General features: G+C 40.5%; 1 protein-coding gene across 1 annotated transcript in view; it reads left to right on the top strand.

The window, feature by feature from the left end:
• The first annotated feature begins 7,619 nt into the window (after positions 1 to 7,619).
• The window catches only part of LOC110151943 (myomegalin), a 235,849-nt gene continuing 227,882 nt past the window's right edge, over positions 7,620 to 15,586 (top strand). Inside the window, 1 exon segment of the mRNA XM_070467223.1 lies at positions 7,620 to 8,090. Within this exon segment, the coding sequence (XP_070323324.1) occupies positions 7,858 to 8,090 (233 nt within the window). The 5' untranslated portion in view covers positions 7,620 to 7,857.

Genomic DNA, 15,586 nt, shown 5'->3' with positions numbered 1-15,586 from the left:
ATAAAGCACCTATCTAAATTAAGCTGCTAAAATAGAATGGGGCTTTCCATTAAGGCAGAGTCAGAAGGTTAGAGACTTTACACGTGAGATCAAAGAAAGCAACCGTTAAAGTCTTGTGTCCATTTGGTTTTAGACAATTCCTGAGTGCCTAATTGTATGCCAGACACTGAGCTAGGTAATGAAGATGAATAAATGACATTCCCAGAAACCTGTGGCCCGTATCAACCCCCAAACATTGTAAGTAAACAGCAGCTCCTGTATGAATTACATAATTTCAAAAATGAAAAAAAGAAAAAAACAACACAAAAAACTTCTCAGGAGGAAGTGATGCTCTTGGCAGACAACCCCCCCCCAAAAAAAAAATATATATATATATATATATATATAGCCACTATTTCCGGGCTGCTATCAGGCATATGTGGTAATATGGCTGAACCAGTTATTTAAAAACTGAAACCTTTTCTTACAGATTAGCAAAGGGCAGCTTCTCTGAGCTATCGCTCTTCAACCCGCACCTCCTATCAAACTGCGTCAAAACTCTGCTGGTACGACTTCGGCAGTTTATCCAGAATGGCTTCTGATTGGTCAGTTTCCATGCCAGTCGGTTTCAAAAGCTCCGTCTCCCAGGGGGCCATTGGCTACCTCCAGGGACTCCAGAACGAGCCCCGCCTTCCATCTTGGCGCCCGCCCATCGGCTCCCCCTCGAGCCTGCTTCTTTTGGCTGCCCTGGTGATTGGGAAGCGGCGATCAGGCTGCGCATATATTGATGCCCTCAGAGCTGGTGGTTATTTTGAATTATCATCCCTGACTAAACTGCCCCACCATGTGAGCTCCTTTATTGGAGCTTTTATTTTGTTCAACCTTAAATTCTTTCACAGTCTTTATCTGTGTTGTCCACACAGTTAATTGGTCCAGACATTAAAGTGAAAGTAAGGATTTGGGTGAGGAAGGAGGAAAAATGAACAAAGTGCACACTGTAAGTGATGTGAAAGCCACTATTTAAAATAATTACCACCTTAGATACCTTGCTTCAACTATCCAGCCTAAGCAAAAATACTCCCTGCCTTTAGACGCTGTCTCATGAAACGTTCATTATTTTTGTCCAATTTCCCTACTTTGTTGGGAAAGCTAGGCAGAGACCACCAGGCCCATCCCTTGGATTTTGAGATGGTGGGGTTGTGAGGATAATTGGAATACTTTTTTTTTTTAAATCGGAATAGTTTTGATAGGATCTAAAATATTTTATTGAACTTAAAAATTTTAACAGATTTCTTTTTTATGCTCATAGCCTCTAAAATCTTTCAGAGCAGCAACAGTAGTCATTTGTTATCCCCCATAGTCTAGTGTCCTGTTCCCCCAGGAACCTAGCAAATGCTCAATTAATGTTTGTTGAATAGATGACTGAATGAATGGCATACTCAAGGATTGAGACAATTCTTCATCGGTTGTATACAGTATACTAGGACTTTCCAGATGGCACCAGTGGTAAAGAATCCAACTGTCAATGCAGGAGACCCCAGAGACATGGATTCCATCCCTGGGCTGGGAAGATCCCCTGGAGTAGGAAATGGCAACCCACTCCAGTATTCTTGCCTGGACAATTCCATGGACAGAGGAGCTTGGTGGGTACATTCCGTGTGTTTGCAAAGAGTCAGACTGGATTGAGCACATACAGCGTAATTCACAATTGCCAAAGCCAAAAGCTTAGCCTCTTTGCACCAGTGCTGGATCGAATCTCAGAGACAGAGTTTGGGCTTAGCCTTCAAAAACTGTGTTTCCCCAATTTGGGAGAATTCGGTGCAGAGTTTTATCGCAATGGTTCAAGGGCAGGGATGCTGATAAGGATCAGGGTTATAAGCAGAGCCTATACCTGGTAGTCTCTTGATGAGCTTCTCTGGTCCCTTTAATCTAATCTCAGGTGGCCTTCTCTGGAATGAAGAATGCTAGCTACTTCCTTTTGTCGGAGGTTATAGTTTTGTAATGAGCTCAAAGATTCTGTTATGTGTATCCCTTGTGGTGGAACCAGGACCCTGGTGCAAGGCTGCACTGTTGTTTCCAGAGTGCACCTCTGTGTTTTCTCATCCCCCCTCTTTCCTGACTGGCAACTGTTTGAAAGGCTTCTCTGCCTTGGAGCCCCACAGGGTCCTGCTTGGTTACATTGTTGCTGCAGTAAGTAAAGACATATCCATCACTATTCTCTTCATTCATCCAGTTAGTCATTCAATAACTATTTATTGTTAAGTTAGCTAGGAATGGAAGGTGCTGCTGTTATACAAAGGTGTACAAAAGGAACTTATTGTTTGTTGATAGGGGTTACATTCTTCCACCTGGCTCTGTCTCCTTTTATCCCCCAACCCACCCTACCTCATTACTTGCCCACCCCTCAGCCTGGCATAATAAAAGTCCTGTGTAGTTCTGCTCCACCCCCCCCACCCCCGCCCCCACCGGAAGTTTCTACCCAGATTGTTCCTCAGATGTGCAGCCCTATTTCCTTTCTGTGTAGCCTTAAGTGGCTTGAGTTTTTTCTAGCAGCCATTACAATTTCCTGATCTTAGCTGCCATTGTCTCAACAACTTCCAGTGTTGTTTGGCTGCCTCCTCTTATACCTCTTCACCTCCTGCTTCTTTACTGTCTTCTACCCATACTTGTGTGTCAGAAATGAGCAAACAACTTTCTTTCTGAGTGATTTTCTTTACAACCTTAAGAGTCAGAGCTTTCAGTTATTACTAGTCTTTGTTATCCTCCCTTGTTTAAAAAAATTAAAATACATGGATCAAATTACAAATGAAAGAGGGCATATTACTACTACCCATGGAAATAAAAAGGATTATAAGGGAATGCTACATATAATTGTATGCCAACAAATTAGATAAACCAGATGAAAAGGACACATTCCAAGGAAAACACAAGCTACTTAAACTGATTGAAGAAGAAACAGAAAACCTGAATAGACCTATAACAAGCAATTAAATGAGTAGTAGTTAGTAGCAGCAGCAGCAGTAGTAGTAAAACGTTTCACAAGGAAAAGTTATGGTCCAGATGGCATAACTTGTGAATTTTAGCAATTGTTTAAAGAGTGCTTGCCCAGGTTGGATGCATGAGACAAGTGCTCAGGCCTGGTGCACTGGGAAGACCCAGAGGGATGGGGTGGAGAGGGAGGTGGGAGGGGGGACCGGAATGGGGAATACATGTAAATCCATGGCTAATTCATTTCAATGTATGACAAAAACCACTGCAATGTTGTAAAGTAATTAGCCTCCAACAAATAAAAATAAATGGAAGAAAAAAAAAAAAAAAGTGCTAATACCTTGCAAACTCTTCCCCTACAAAAAAAAAAAAAAGAGAGAGAGAGAGAGAGTGAACGCCTCCTAGCTCGTTTTATGAGGCCACTATTACTCAGACAAAGACTTCACAAGAAATGAAAATGACAGACCAATATACCTTATATAAAGATAAGTAGCAAAATAGTAGTAAACTTTTCCCGGAAACAGGTAAAACGGATTATACAGTAATGACCATGTGAGATTTATCCTGGAGACACAAGGTTGATTTAACATATGAAAATCAATATATGTAATGTACCTTTTAATGGAATAATGGACAAAACTCAAGTGTTCATCTCAAAAAATGAAAAAAAGCATTTGAGAAAATATAACACTTTTTTTCTCTTAAAAACAATCAACAAACTAGGGCTAGAAGAGGTATTCCTCAACCTGATTAATTGACATTTATTAAAAACCCACAACTAATATGATACTTCAAAGTGAAAGACGGAAAGCTTTTTCTCTAGAATTGAGAACAAGACAAAAATGTCCACTCTCCCCACTTCTCCTCAGCATTACATTTGAAGTTCTTACTGGGGCAATTAGACAAGAAAAAGAAAGAAAGCCAACAACATTTGAAAGGAAAAAGTAACTCTAAATCTGTTTGCAGATGGCTTGATCTTGTACATGGAAAATTCTAAAGAGCCCACACAAAAAATTATAATTAATAAGTGAATTTGTCAGAGTTGTAGGGTACACAATCAATTGTAATTGCACTAGAAATTAATAATTCCAAAATAAAATTAAGAATGTAATTTCACTTATAACAGCACAGAAATAAATGAAATATTTAGATAAATCTAACAAAAGAAGTAAGCTTGTTTTTCCTTTTGAATCAATACTTTATTTTCTCAACATATACAGTGATATTCTTTTCTTAAAAGTTTTTTATTGGCATATGCATATGTGCATGTTAAGTTGCTTCAATTGTGTCCAACTCTTTGCAACCTTATGGACTGTAGCCCGCTAGGCTCCTCTGTTCGTGGGATTCTCCAGGCAAGAATACTGGACTGGGTTGTCATGCCCTCCTCCAGAGGATCTTTCCTACCCAGGGATCGAAACTGCATCTCTTATGTCTCCTGCATTGGCAGGCAGGTTCTTTACCACTAGTGCCACCTGGGAAACCCTGATTATTCTCTAACACTTGTTTTGGAAATAAATCCCAGGATGAATATGGAGCTCATTTCATGTGCTTCTCTCTGATTCAAATCCTGCCTGCTGAGGTTACTCATCAGTTCCTTCCAAGAGTTGTTTCTGTATTTTTCTATATTTATATCTTTTTGTCCTGGCATGCTGCAGTCCATAGGGTTTCAAAGAGTCAGATATGACTGGCTGACTGAACAACAAGAAGACATTTATACATATGTATGTGTGTGTATTATATATATATAATACTTACATATTTATAAATATTTATATATTCTATTGTATCCTTTCCCCTACCCAAGGTGGGAAAAGTCACTCTGATACATGCTCCTCCATCCTAGCTAAAACTGGATGTTTCAACACTTCTTAACTTTTGAGTTTGCTGTGACTTCATTGAACTCTTTATCTGCCTCAACTAATGAAAACGGTATATACATTTTAAATTTGGGAACCCCATTCCTTTTAATTTGTATATTGGATAAAATCTATCGCTAGTCTATGGGCAAAGCCAAAGTCCGGGTCTGCTAGGAAAGCAACTTCTACTAATAGTATTGTTGTTGTTTGGTCGCTGAGTTGTGTCTGACTCTTTGCGACCCCATGGGCTACAGCACCCAGGCTTCCCTGTCTTTCACCATCTCCCAGAGCCCATTCAAACTCATGTCCATTGAGTTGGTGATGCCATCCAACTACCTCATCCTCTGTTGTCCCTGTCTCCTGCCTTTGATCTTTCCCAGCATGAGGGTCTTTTCTAATGAGTCAGCTCTTCGCATTAGGTGGCCAAAGTATTGGAGCTTCAGCTTCAGCATCAGTCCTTTCAGTGAATATTCAGGGTTGATTTCTTTTAGGATTGACTGGTTTGTTCTCCTTGCTGTCCAAGGGACTCTCAAGAGTCTTCTCCAGCACCACAATTTGAAGGCATCAATTCTTCGGTGCTCAGTCTAATAGGATTAGAAGCCAGATTTCAGAGAATTAGGTGGTAAAAAATGTATGTATGTATGTCAGGAGGTATAGACATCAAATGTATACAGTGTATGTAAGCAAACTGGTTATGAAGGGAAATGAGAGAGATGGTGGTGGTAAGAGGAGGAAGAGAAATGAGAGATATGATAGAGTTTAAAGGGAGAAGTCTTTGTTTTAGGGATGAGGAAACGTGAACATGTTTATAGGCGCAGTATGTTGCTAATAGAAAAAGGGTGGCCAAAAAATATTAAGCCAACAAAAGATAATTAAGAATTTTCTAGTAGAGATGAGGGTCTTTCAAAGTGGCTCAGTGGTAAAGAATCTGCCTGCTAAGCAGGAGACACAGGTTCACTCCCTGAGTCAAGAAGACCCCTGGGAGAAGGAAATGTTAACCCACTCCAGTATTCTTGCCTGGGAAATTCCATGGACAGAGGAGCCTGGCAGACTCCAGTCCAAGGAGTCAGAAAGGAGTTGGACATGACTAAGCAACTAAACAACAACAAAAAGTAGAGATGAGAGTCGTAAATTGCTTCAGTAAGATAGATTAGGGGGAAAAAAAATGTAAAGATACAGATTAAGTTAGGTTTGAAAGAAAGAATGATTAGGTACCTGATAATGTCATTTTCTGGAAGCAGCTGGAATCATGATGGGAGAGAACACTTAAAGAAATAGTAAAGAAGTGGAATTAAAGACTGGATGAGTTGCATGAGTAAGCTATATCTCTGGTGATACCCAGTTCGGGGGCTCAGGCAACTTTGTGGATGGTAGTGTTGGAGTTAATAAAACAGAAGAATGAACAGCAGATTTGGGAGAAAAAAAATGACTTAAGAGTTCACCTTTATTCTCACTGAGTGACTATTGCCTATGAACCTTGGGATCCATACTACCCACTAAAAGATAAAACTTGTCCCTTTCAGGCCTTGCAAATTACAATGGGATTTTGTTTCTTGTTGTTTAGTCACTAAGTTATGTCCGACTCTTTCGTGACCCCATGGACTGTAGCCCATTAGGCTCCTCTGTTCATGGGATTCTCCAGGCAAGAATACTGGAGTGTGTTGCCATTTCCTTCTCCAGGGGATCTTCCCGACCCAGGGATAGAACCCACATCTCCTGCATTGGCAGGTGGATTCTTTACCACTGAGCCATCAAGGAAGCCCTACAATGGGGTTACCTCCCTATAAACCCATCATAAAGCAAAAATATCTTGTCAAAAGGCGTTTTGTATACCTAACCGACCAAACATCACAGCTTAGACTAGGCTGCCTTACCCATGCTCAGAACACCTAATTAGCCTACAGCTGGTCAAAATCATCTAACACAAAGCCTATTTTTTAATAGTGTGGAATATCTCATGTAATAATTTAATGACTGTTACACTGAAAGTGAAAAACAGAATGGTTGTATGGGTACAGAGTGGTTATAAATGTACCTGACTGGGAGCCCAGCATCACCAGAGAGTGTTGCCCCATATCTCCAGTCCAGGAAAAGATCAAAATTCAAAATTCTGATCTGGTTTCCACTGAATGCATATCACATTCACACCATGGTGAAGTCCAAAAATCGTTAAGTGGAACCAGTAAGCTGAGACTGCTGTTATAGAATGGTACAGTAGAAGCATTCTGCTTTGCTGGAGACTCAGCTTCCATTCTTAGAAAACACTGGAAAATAAGAAAACGGGTTTTTGGAACAAACATTGAGTGGAAGATTTATTTGATCAGTGAACTTTTTTTTTAACCATGAAAACACCCTTTTGACTTGATAGCAGATACCAAGTTGTATATATTTTACTATGAGTTCTTCATGGAAAATGGCAATCAGAAAGTCTCAACTGAAAGAAAAATTGAGGTTGTTTATGAGAAAGGTTTTTATAATAACTAAAGGGAAAATTGAAAGGAAAGAAGATTTTAAAAGAGGGAAAGGTGGCTACACAACAAACCTGGGGAAGTAATGATTCTGAGGAGAGAATAATGTAAAATATAAGAGGATGATGGGTTTGGAGGGTGGAGGACAAAAACCAGGAAAATATGGAGAGAAGGAGTGAGAGGAGAAAATTTTGAGGTTGGAAATTGAAGACAGTGATAATGGAGCAGATAGGAAGCAAAGAGAAAGGAGGTCTGGTAATGAAAAGCTCTCCAGGTTGACGTAGTGGGTGGGGAGAAAAAAAGGGGAGATGACAGAGGGTGCAGAGGCAGCGGCGAGTGTTTGTGGGAGAGGGACCGAAGCGATCTGGGCGGAGCAGGTGGCGGAGGCAGCGCGGAGGCCTGGTCTTCCCAGGTTTCCACCGCGCCAGGGGCAACTGGAATGGATAGCATCCTCGCCTATGGATAGCATCCTCGCCGAGATGATGCGTCCTGGCAGTGCGAGAAGACCTTAGGAAAACCAAGCAGGGACGGTAACTAGGACTAGGCTGGTCAGGGCCGGGAAATTCATGAAGAGGACTGACAGCGGGTCCTGCTGCCGCCGCCGCTGCGACTGCGGCTGCTGCTGCCGCGCGGTCCGCCGGGCGCACCACGCGCCCTACTGGTCCAGGGACGCGGCGCGAACACCGCCGTCCTCGCGGCAGTCTCCCGGCCGGGAACGACGGCATCCCGAGCCGGCCGGGAGCTGGGCAGCAGCGGCCGAGGAGGAAGAGGCAGCCGCGGCAGCCGCACCCTGGATGAGGTGAGCGCACCGCGGGAGCCCGGGAGGCTGCAGACTGCGCCGGCAGTGGCGGCGCCCGAAGCGCTGGTTTAGAGGAACCGCCTTCGGGCCTGGGAGTCAGGGCTGGAGACCCGGGCGCTTCGGAGGGGTTGACACAGAGGGACATTAGTTTGGAGAAGGTTGAAGGGCACGGCTGGGGGCTGGGGGCTGATGGGGCTGGTGGCCGGGGCGGAGGGGGCGAGACAGTAGGGAGTTGCCTGGAAATACAGGTGTGGCGCTGGATTGGCTCTGGACTAAAGCTTAGGAAACTCAGTCTCTACCCCTAAGGTCTTTGCTTAACGTGTAGTCAGGGGCTCTGTAGGCGGAGATGAGACTGAAGGCCGTGCCTGCTGGGTCAAGTCAAACGAGAGATGAACACAGGATTCAGAAGGCCATGCCAGGCTGAAAGCACTAGGGATGCTATCAGAAGATAAAGGACCAGGAAATGCATGTGGGGGTACAGTTGAAAGCACTGCCTTATCTTATTCCTGCCCCCCCTCCCCGCCCCATCTTAGATACAGACAGCAGGGTGGGGTAGTGATGGTTCACTAGATACAGATACGTACAGGGTGGGGTAGTGATGGTTCCTTCTTCCTAGGCTCTCTTTCCCTGAAGATCTGGGGCCCTGCCTGTTGGCTGGCTGGATGATGCCAGCAGGACGAGCCCCACCTAAACCCAGTCACTTCCTTTGGAAGACCCGACCCATTAGGCCCAAATTTTCTTAGCAGCAGCAGGATGAAAATCTGCCGTATAATTTTTTTTTTTTACAAGAGACAGATTGTGCTGCTGACTTCTTGAAATAAATCTCTCCCTGTTGGAGCATCTTTAGCTTATCCTTTAATGGGAAGCTAGTACTCATAAATCAAACTACAGGGCAATATTGATTTCAGCATGGAGGCTGCCATTAACTAACGGGGGATCTGAAAAAAAAAACATTTCATTTCTGTAGGCCTGTTTCCTATGCATAAAACCAGAATTTGGGTCTTTTGAGTATTAGTTACAGATCTGCATATTAATAGGATCTGTATTTTGTGTTCAACACTATGTTGTATTTGTGAACGAGGAAACAATTTATTCAGACCCTTAATTGTGTTTATTCATCACACTGTTCATTGTTTGTTTGAGAAAACTGAGTCAGGCTATTCAGTTAACAGCGCTTAAAGGAATCACAATTATGAAGAAATCCAAGATAAATTACTGCCTTGAAAGATGGAAGCAGGCAAGAAGTAGTCATTATTTATTCTTTATAAAGTGGAATTTTAGCCCAAATATAATTACTTTTTAAACATGTTCTATCTATGATGTGTTGAATATTTTCCAACAATACTTTGGAAATTTTTTTAAAGCCCCCGCCCCCAAATTAATCTGAATATATTTAAATTTTAAATTCTTCTTTACTATTTTATATATGCTAGAGTGAACACTTCTCATCAAAAGAAGCATTGCCATTGCAAAATTTTAAATGAGTCATGACTGTATCATAAACATGTGATTTTTCTGTCTTTGGCAACAAAAAATTTGTTGAGTTAGAATTAGGTTCTCTAAATTGTGACTTAATTGTTAAAATAGATGGATATGCTTTTGTTATTCCCTTAATAGTTATTCATCTGACAGATCTCTACATTCATCTTAGTTGATGTGATGATGTTCCTTGAAATGTTTTTAAACATTTCAGGAATGCCCTGAAGTCAGAAACTTCACTGAGGTTGATGTTACTGTGACCTCATTTAAAAATTGGATCTCCAGGAATGTGCAGCATACTTTTAAAAACATACCTATCTTAGCTCTAGTACTAGAAGTTTATGAGTATTAGAGGCTTGCACTTAGGAGAAAGTATCTTTGGTATCCAGTTTTCTAACTCCTGATCAACTAAAAATGCAAGAAAGCAGCTCATTTTTTTATATTTTAATTTCTTTTTAATTGGAGGATAATTGCTTTACAATATTTTGTTGGTTTTTGCAATACATCAACATGAATCAGCCATAGATATATGTATCTTCCCTCCCTCTTGAACTCCCTCCCATCCCCCACCCCATTCCACCCCTCTAGTTGTCACAGAGCAAGTGATTTGAACTCTATTGTACAGCAGATTTCACTGGCTACCTAATTTTACATATGGTAATGTATATGTTTCAATGCTACTGTCTCGATTCATCCCATACTCTCCTTCCCTCACTGTGACCACAAGTCTGTTCTCTATGTCTGTGTCTCCATTGCTGCCCTACAAATAGATTCATCAGTACCATCTTTCTAGATTCCATATATATGCGTCAATATGCGACATTTGTTTTTCTCTTTCTGACCTACTTAACACTGTATAATAGGCTCTAGATTTAGCCCCCTCATTAGAACTAACTCAAATGCACTCCTTTTTATGGCTGAGTAATAGTCCATTGTATGTATGAAAGCAGCTCATTTTAATTCAGTGTTTTTAAATCAAGCAATGATGGTGGAAGTCAGTATAAAATTGGATGCAAACTACCCTCAGGTAGCCGAGAACCTATAGTTCTAAACTCTGCTTACCTATGTAACTACAGTGTGGAATAAGTGTTATAATAGTAAGATGGACTATGGAAAATAAATAAATAAATGCAAACATCTCTCCAAGGAAAGCTGACTCTGTCCCAAGAGACCATGCAAGGTGGCATTATTGTGCAAACTGTGCTTTATTTGTTTAGTCTGTTTCTCAGACTGATTATTAAATTCACATGGCTACTATATAAAGCCTGGATGGCAAATTACTAATTTACAATGAGGAGTCATCTTAGGGAACTAGATCCTCTTTTTATGTCAGTGAGTTCTCTTGGCATACTTGCCACATTTGGAAGCGAAATTGTAATTAAAAGGTTGTTTGTGAAACTTGGATTTAGAATTGCTGTTATGTGTGTGTGCTCAGTTGTGTCTGACTCTTTGCAACCCTATGGACTATAGCCCTCCAGACTCCTCTGTCCGTGGGAGTTTTTAGGCAAGAATACTGGAGTGGGTTGCTATTTCATGCTCCAAGGGATCCTCCTGGCCCAGAAATCAAACCTGAGTCTCCTGTTTCTCCTGCATTGGCAGGTAAATTCTTTACCACTGAGCCACCTGGGGAACCCAAATTTAGAATCAGGAGAATTAGTGAATTCTAAATTAAGGGAAAACAGCTTTGAACAGAGTATCAGAGGATACAAATGGGTTCTTTCTTCCCTGGATGCTGAGTGTCATTAAGGATTAACCTCTCTCCTCATGTGGACCTTCTTTTTTTCTCTGACATGAATATTTTCAGGTAATTGTTTGGTTTGGGAATCTTTATGTCTGTTTCAAGTGCCTGCACATTTCTGCTCTGAACCAGTTTATCTTCACTGTCAAGTTTAAACTCCAAATGGCAAGGTGACTTTGCTTAGGTAAAAGTCATCATGGGAAAAAAAAAGTCATCATGGGGATAGGGAAATATGGTTGGGAGATGTTGCTAAAGCCCCTATGAGCTGGTAATATGAACCATGTGGTTAATGGCAACTGGATACAATGCTAAGAGGCAGAGAATTAGAGAGGGCTTCACACACACACACACACACACACACACACACACACACACACACACACACACACACACAAAATGAACTTTTTCTAGCCTAGCAAGATAAGGAAGCCAGAATTGGCTGGGAAGTAAATTTTAGCAGAGGGATATAAGCAAATGTATGGCCTTGGGAATACATTCATGGTCTCTTCAGGTGAGACCCATGCTGTGCTAGAACTTTTTTTTTTCCCATTTATTTTTATTAGTTGGAGGCTAATTACTTTACAATATTGTAGTGGTTTTTGCTGCACATTGACATGAATCAGCCATGGATTTACATGTGTTCCCCATCCTGAACCCTGCTCCTGCCTCCCTCCTCACCCCATCCCTCTGGTGGGTCTTCCCAGTGCACCAGCCCTGAGCACTTGTCTCATGCATCCAACCTGGGCTGGTGATCTGTTTCACCCTTGACAGTATACTTGTTTCAATGCTATTCTCTCAGAATATCCCACCCTCGCCTTCTTCCACAGAGTCCCAAAGAGACACGTGTACCCCAATGTTCATCGCAGCACTGTTTATAATAGCCAGGACATGGAAGCAACCTGAATGCCCATCAGCAGACGAATGGATAAGGAAGCTATGGTACATATATGCACAATGGAATATTACTCAGCCATTAAAAAAATTCATTTGAATCAGTTCTAATGAGATGGATAAAACTGGAGCCCATTATACAGAGTGAAGTAAGCCAGAAAGATAAAGACCAATACAGTATACTAATGCATATATATGGAATTTAAAAAGATGGTAATGATAACCCTATATGCAAAACAGAAAAAGAGACACAGATGTACAGAAAAGAACTTTTCTATGATGATTTAATTCAGAGATGACCCTCTTACAAGCACACAACTATTTAAAAGAGAAGAATTAAGTGAGTGGCCAGCTGATGGTCATGCACTTCAATGTGCACTTGTTTTTGCCCCCTTTTAGAAAATTTTATTGAAGCATATTTGATTTACAATCTTGTGTTAATTTCTGCTGTACAGCAAAGGAACTATGTTTAATATTCTATAATGTGCAGTTTTGAAGCCTAGCAGATTGCACATTCTAGATGGATAGCCTGGAACTAGCAGACAGGTGTCAGAATTAAGGGTGAGGGATGATGTCAGAGAAAGATCAGTGCATTTCTAACATCAAACATCAGCCATTATGTCTCTGTAGCCATCTCTCAGTTATTTTTTTTTACTGCTTTATTGAGATATAATTGACATAGAATAAACTGGGCAAATTTAAAATGTAAAATCTGAAAAGTTTATATATATTTATGTATGTATATATTTGTGAAAGCATTACATGTCCATAATCCTAAAAAGTTTTCTTTTGCCCTCTTTTAATCCCTACCTTCTGTAACCTCCTGCCTGACTAACACACAGGAAACCACTGTTCCTTTTGTCACTACATGATAGTTTGCATTTTCTATAATTAATAGAATTAATTGCATTTTATGTAAGTGGGATCATACAGTATGTATTCTTTGTTTTTGCCTGGCTTCTTTCACACACTTATTACTTAACTCATAGTTATTTTAAGATTTATCCATGCTGTTGTAGGTAGTAATCATTCACTTTCTTTCATTGCTGAGAAGTATTCCATTGTATGGATATGGCACAGTTTATTGATTCACTAACTGTTGGCTATTAAGAATGTGTAATGTGGCTATTACAAATGAAGCTGCTGTGAACACTTGTGTACTAGTCTTTGTGTGTGCATATGCTTACATTTCTCTTGGATGAATTTCTAGGAGTAGAACAGTAGGTATATGTTTAACTTTTTAGGAAATGGCAAGATTCTCTGTCAAAGGTATTTTCCCTTTTACATTCCCAGCAGAGATGTATGAAGATCCCTATTTCTCCACATCCTTGCCAACATTTGTTACTGTCTTATTTATTATGGCCATTCTAGTAAATGTGAAATAGTATCTTACATCTGCATTTCCCATTGACTACCCATGTTAAACATCTTTTCATGTGCTTTATTATTATCTGTATATTTTTATGAAGTGTTTGTTGAAATTTTTTGACTATTTTAATGGAGTTGTTTGCTTTTTTATTGTAAAATTTGAGTTCTCTATTCTAAATACAAGTTTTATTATATATGTACCTTTCTCCCAATATACAGTTTGTCTTTTCATTTTAGTAACAGTGTCTTTTGAAGTTTTGCCAGAAGTTTTAAAAATTTTACTAAAGTAAGTCCAGACTGTCACATTTTTCTTTGAAGATTTTGCTTTTAATGTTACTGATATACCTAAGAAACCATTACTTAACCCAAAGTCACAAAAATCTTCTCCTATGTTTTCTTCTAGGAGTTGCATAGTTTCATGTTTTACATTTAGGTCTATGATTCATTTTGAGTTAACTTTTGTATATAGTACAAGATTTTGATCACGGTTCATTTTTGCATATGGTGTTCTTTCAGCACTGTTTGTTAAGAAATCTATCCTTTCTCCATTAAATTGCCTTGATACTTTTATTGAACAATTGACCATGTATTTGTTGTTCAGTCATTAAGTCCTGTTCAACTCTTTGTGACTCCAAGGACTGCAGCATACCAGGCTTCCCTATCCTTCACTATCTTCTGGAGTTTGCTCAAATTCATGTCCATTGAGTCGGTGATGCCATCCAACCATCTCATCCTCTTTTGCCACCTTCTCCTCCTGCCCTCAATCTTTCCCAGCATCAGGGTCTTTTCCAGTGAGTCAGCTCTTTGCATCAGGTGGCCAAAGTATTGGAGCTTCAGCCTCAGCATCAGTCCTTCCAATGAATACTCAGGGTTGGTTTCCCTTAGGATTGACTGGTTTGATCTCCTTGCTGTTCAAGGGACTCTCAAGAGTCTTCTTCAGCACCACAGTTCAAAAGCATCAATTCTTCAGTGCTTAACCTTATTTATGGTCCAACTCTTACACCTGTACATGACTACTGGAAAAACCACAGTTTTGACTAGATGGACCTTTGTTGGCAAAGTGATATCTCTGCTTTTCAATATGCTGTCTAGGTTTGTCATAGCTTTACTTCCAACAAGCAAGTGTCTTTTAATTTCATAGCATAGTCATTGTCCACAGTGATTTTGGAGCCCAAGAAAATAGTCTGTCACTGTTTTCACTTTTTCCATGTACATGTGACTCTATATCTGATTTTTCTATTCTATTCCATTTATCTATTTGTCTATCTTTGGGCCAATACTCTACCATTAATATCTTGATTACTATAGTTTTGTAAGTCTTAAAATAACATAGTGCAAACTATCCAATTTCATTCTTCTATTCAAAATTGTTTGACTGTTCTAGGTTCTTTGCATTCCCATGTACATTTTAGATTCCACATGTCAATACAGATAAACAGTGGCTAGGAGTTTGAATGGGATTGTACTGAAGTTTATATATTAATTTGGGGAGAATTGATATTTTTAACAATATTGAGTCTTCTGATCCATAACATGGTATATCTCTTCATTTATTTAGGTCAGTGGTTCTCAAACAGGGACAGTTATGCCTCACAAAGGACATTTGACAGTATCTGGACACATTTTTGATTATCCTAACTACAGCAAAGGTGATTCTGGCATTTAGTAAATAGAAGTCAGGAATACTGGTTGACATCCTGCATTGCACAGAACAGTTCTAACACTCACTGGGTTGGCGTCTCTTGTTGTGGAGTACAGGCTCTAGGGCTCCTGGGCTTCAGTAGCTGTGGCGTGTGGGCTCAGTGGTTGCAGCTCCCGAGCTCTAGCACACCGGCTCAATTGTTGTGGGGCATGGGCTTAGTTGCTCCATGGCCTGTGGAATCTTCCTGGACCAGGGATCAAACCCGTGTCTCCTGCATTGGCAGGCAGAGGCAGATTCTTACCACTGAGCCATCAGGGAAGCCCTATATTGATTTCTGTATACTGATCTTAAATCCTGTTCAGTTCAGTTGCTCAATCG

This window comes from Odocoileus virginianus, chromosome 5, assembly GCF_023699985.2.
Source record: "Odocoileus virginianus isolate 20LAN1187 ecotype Illinois chromosome 5, Ovbor_1.2, whole genome shotgun sequence".
Lineage (NCBI taxonomy): Eukaryota > Metazoa > Chordata > Mammalia > Artiodactyla > Cervidae > Odocoileus > Odocoileus virginianus.
This window is presented reverse-complemented; position numbering and strand designations above follow the sequence as displayed.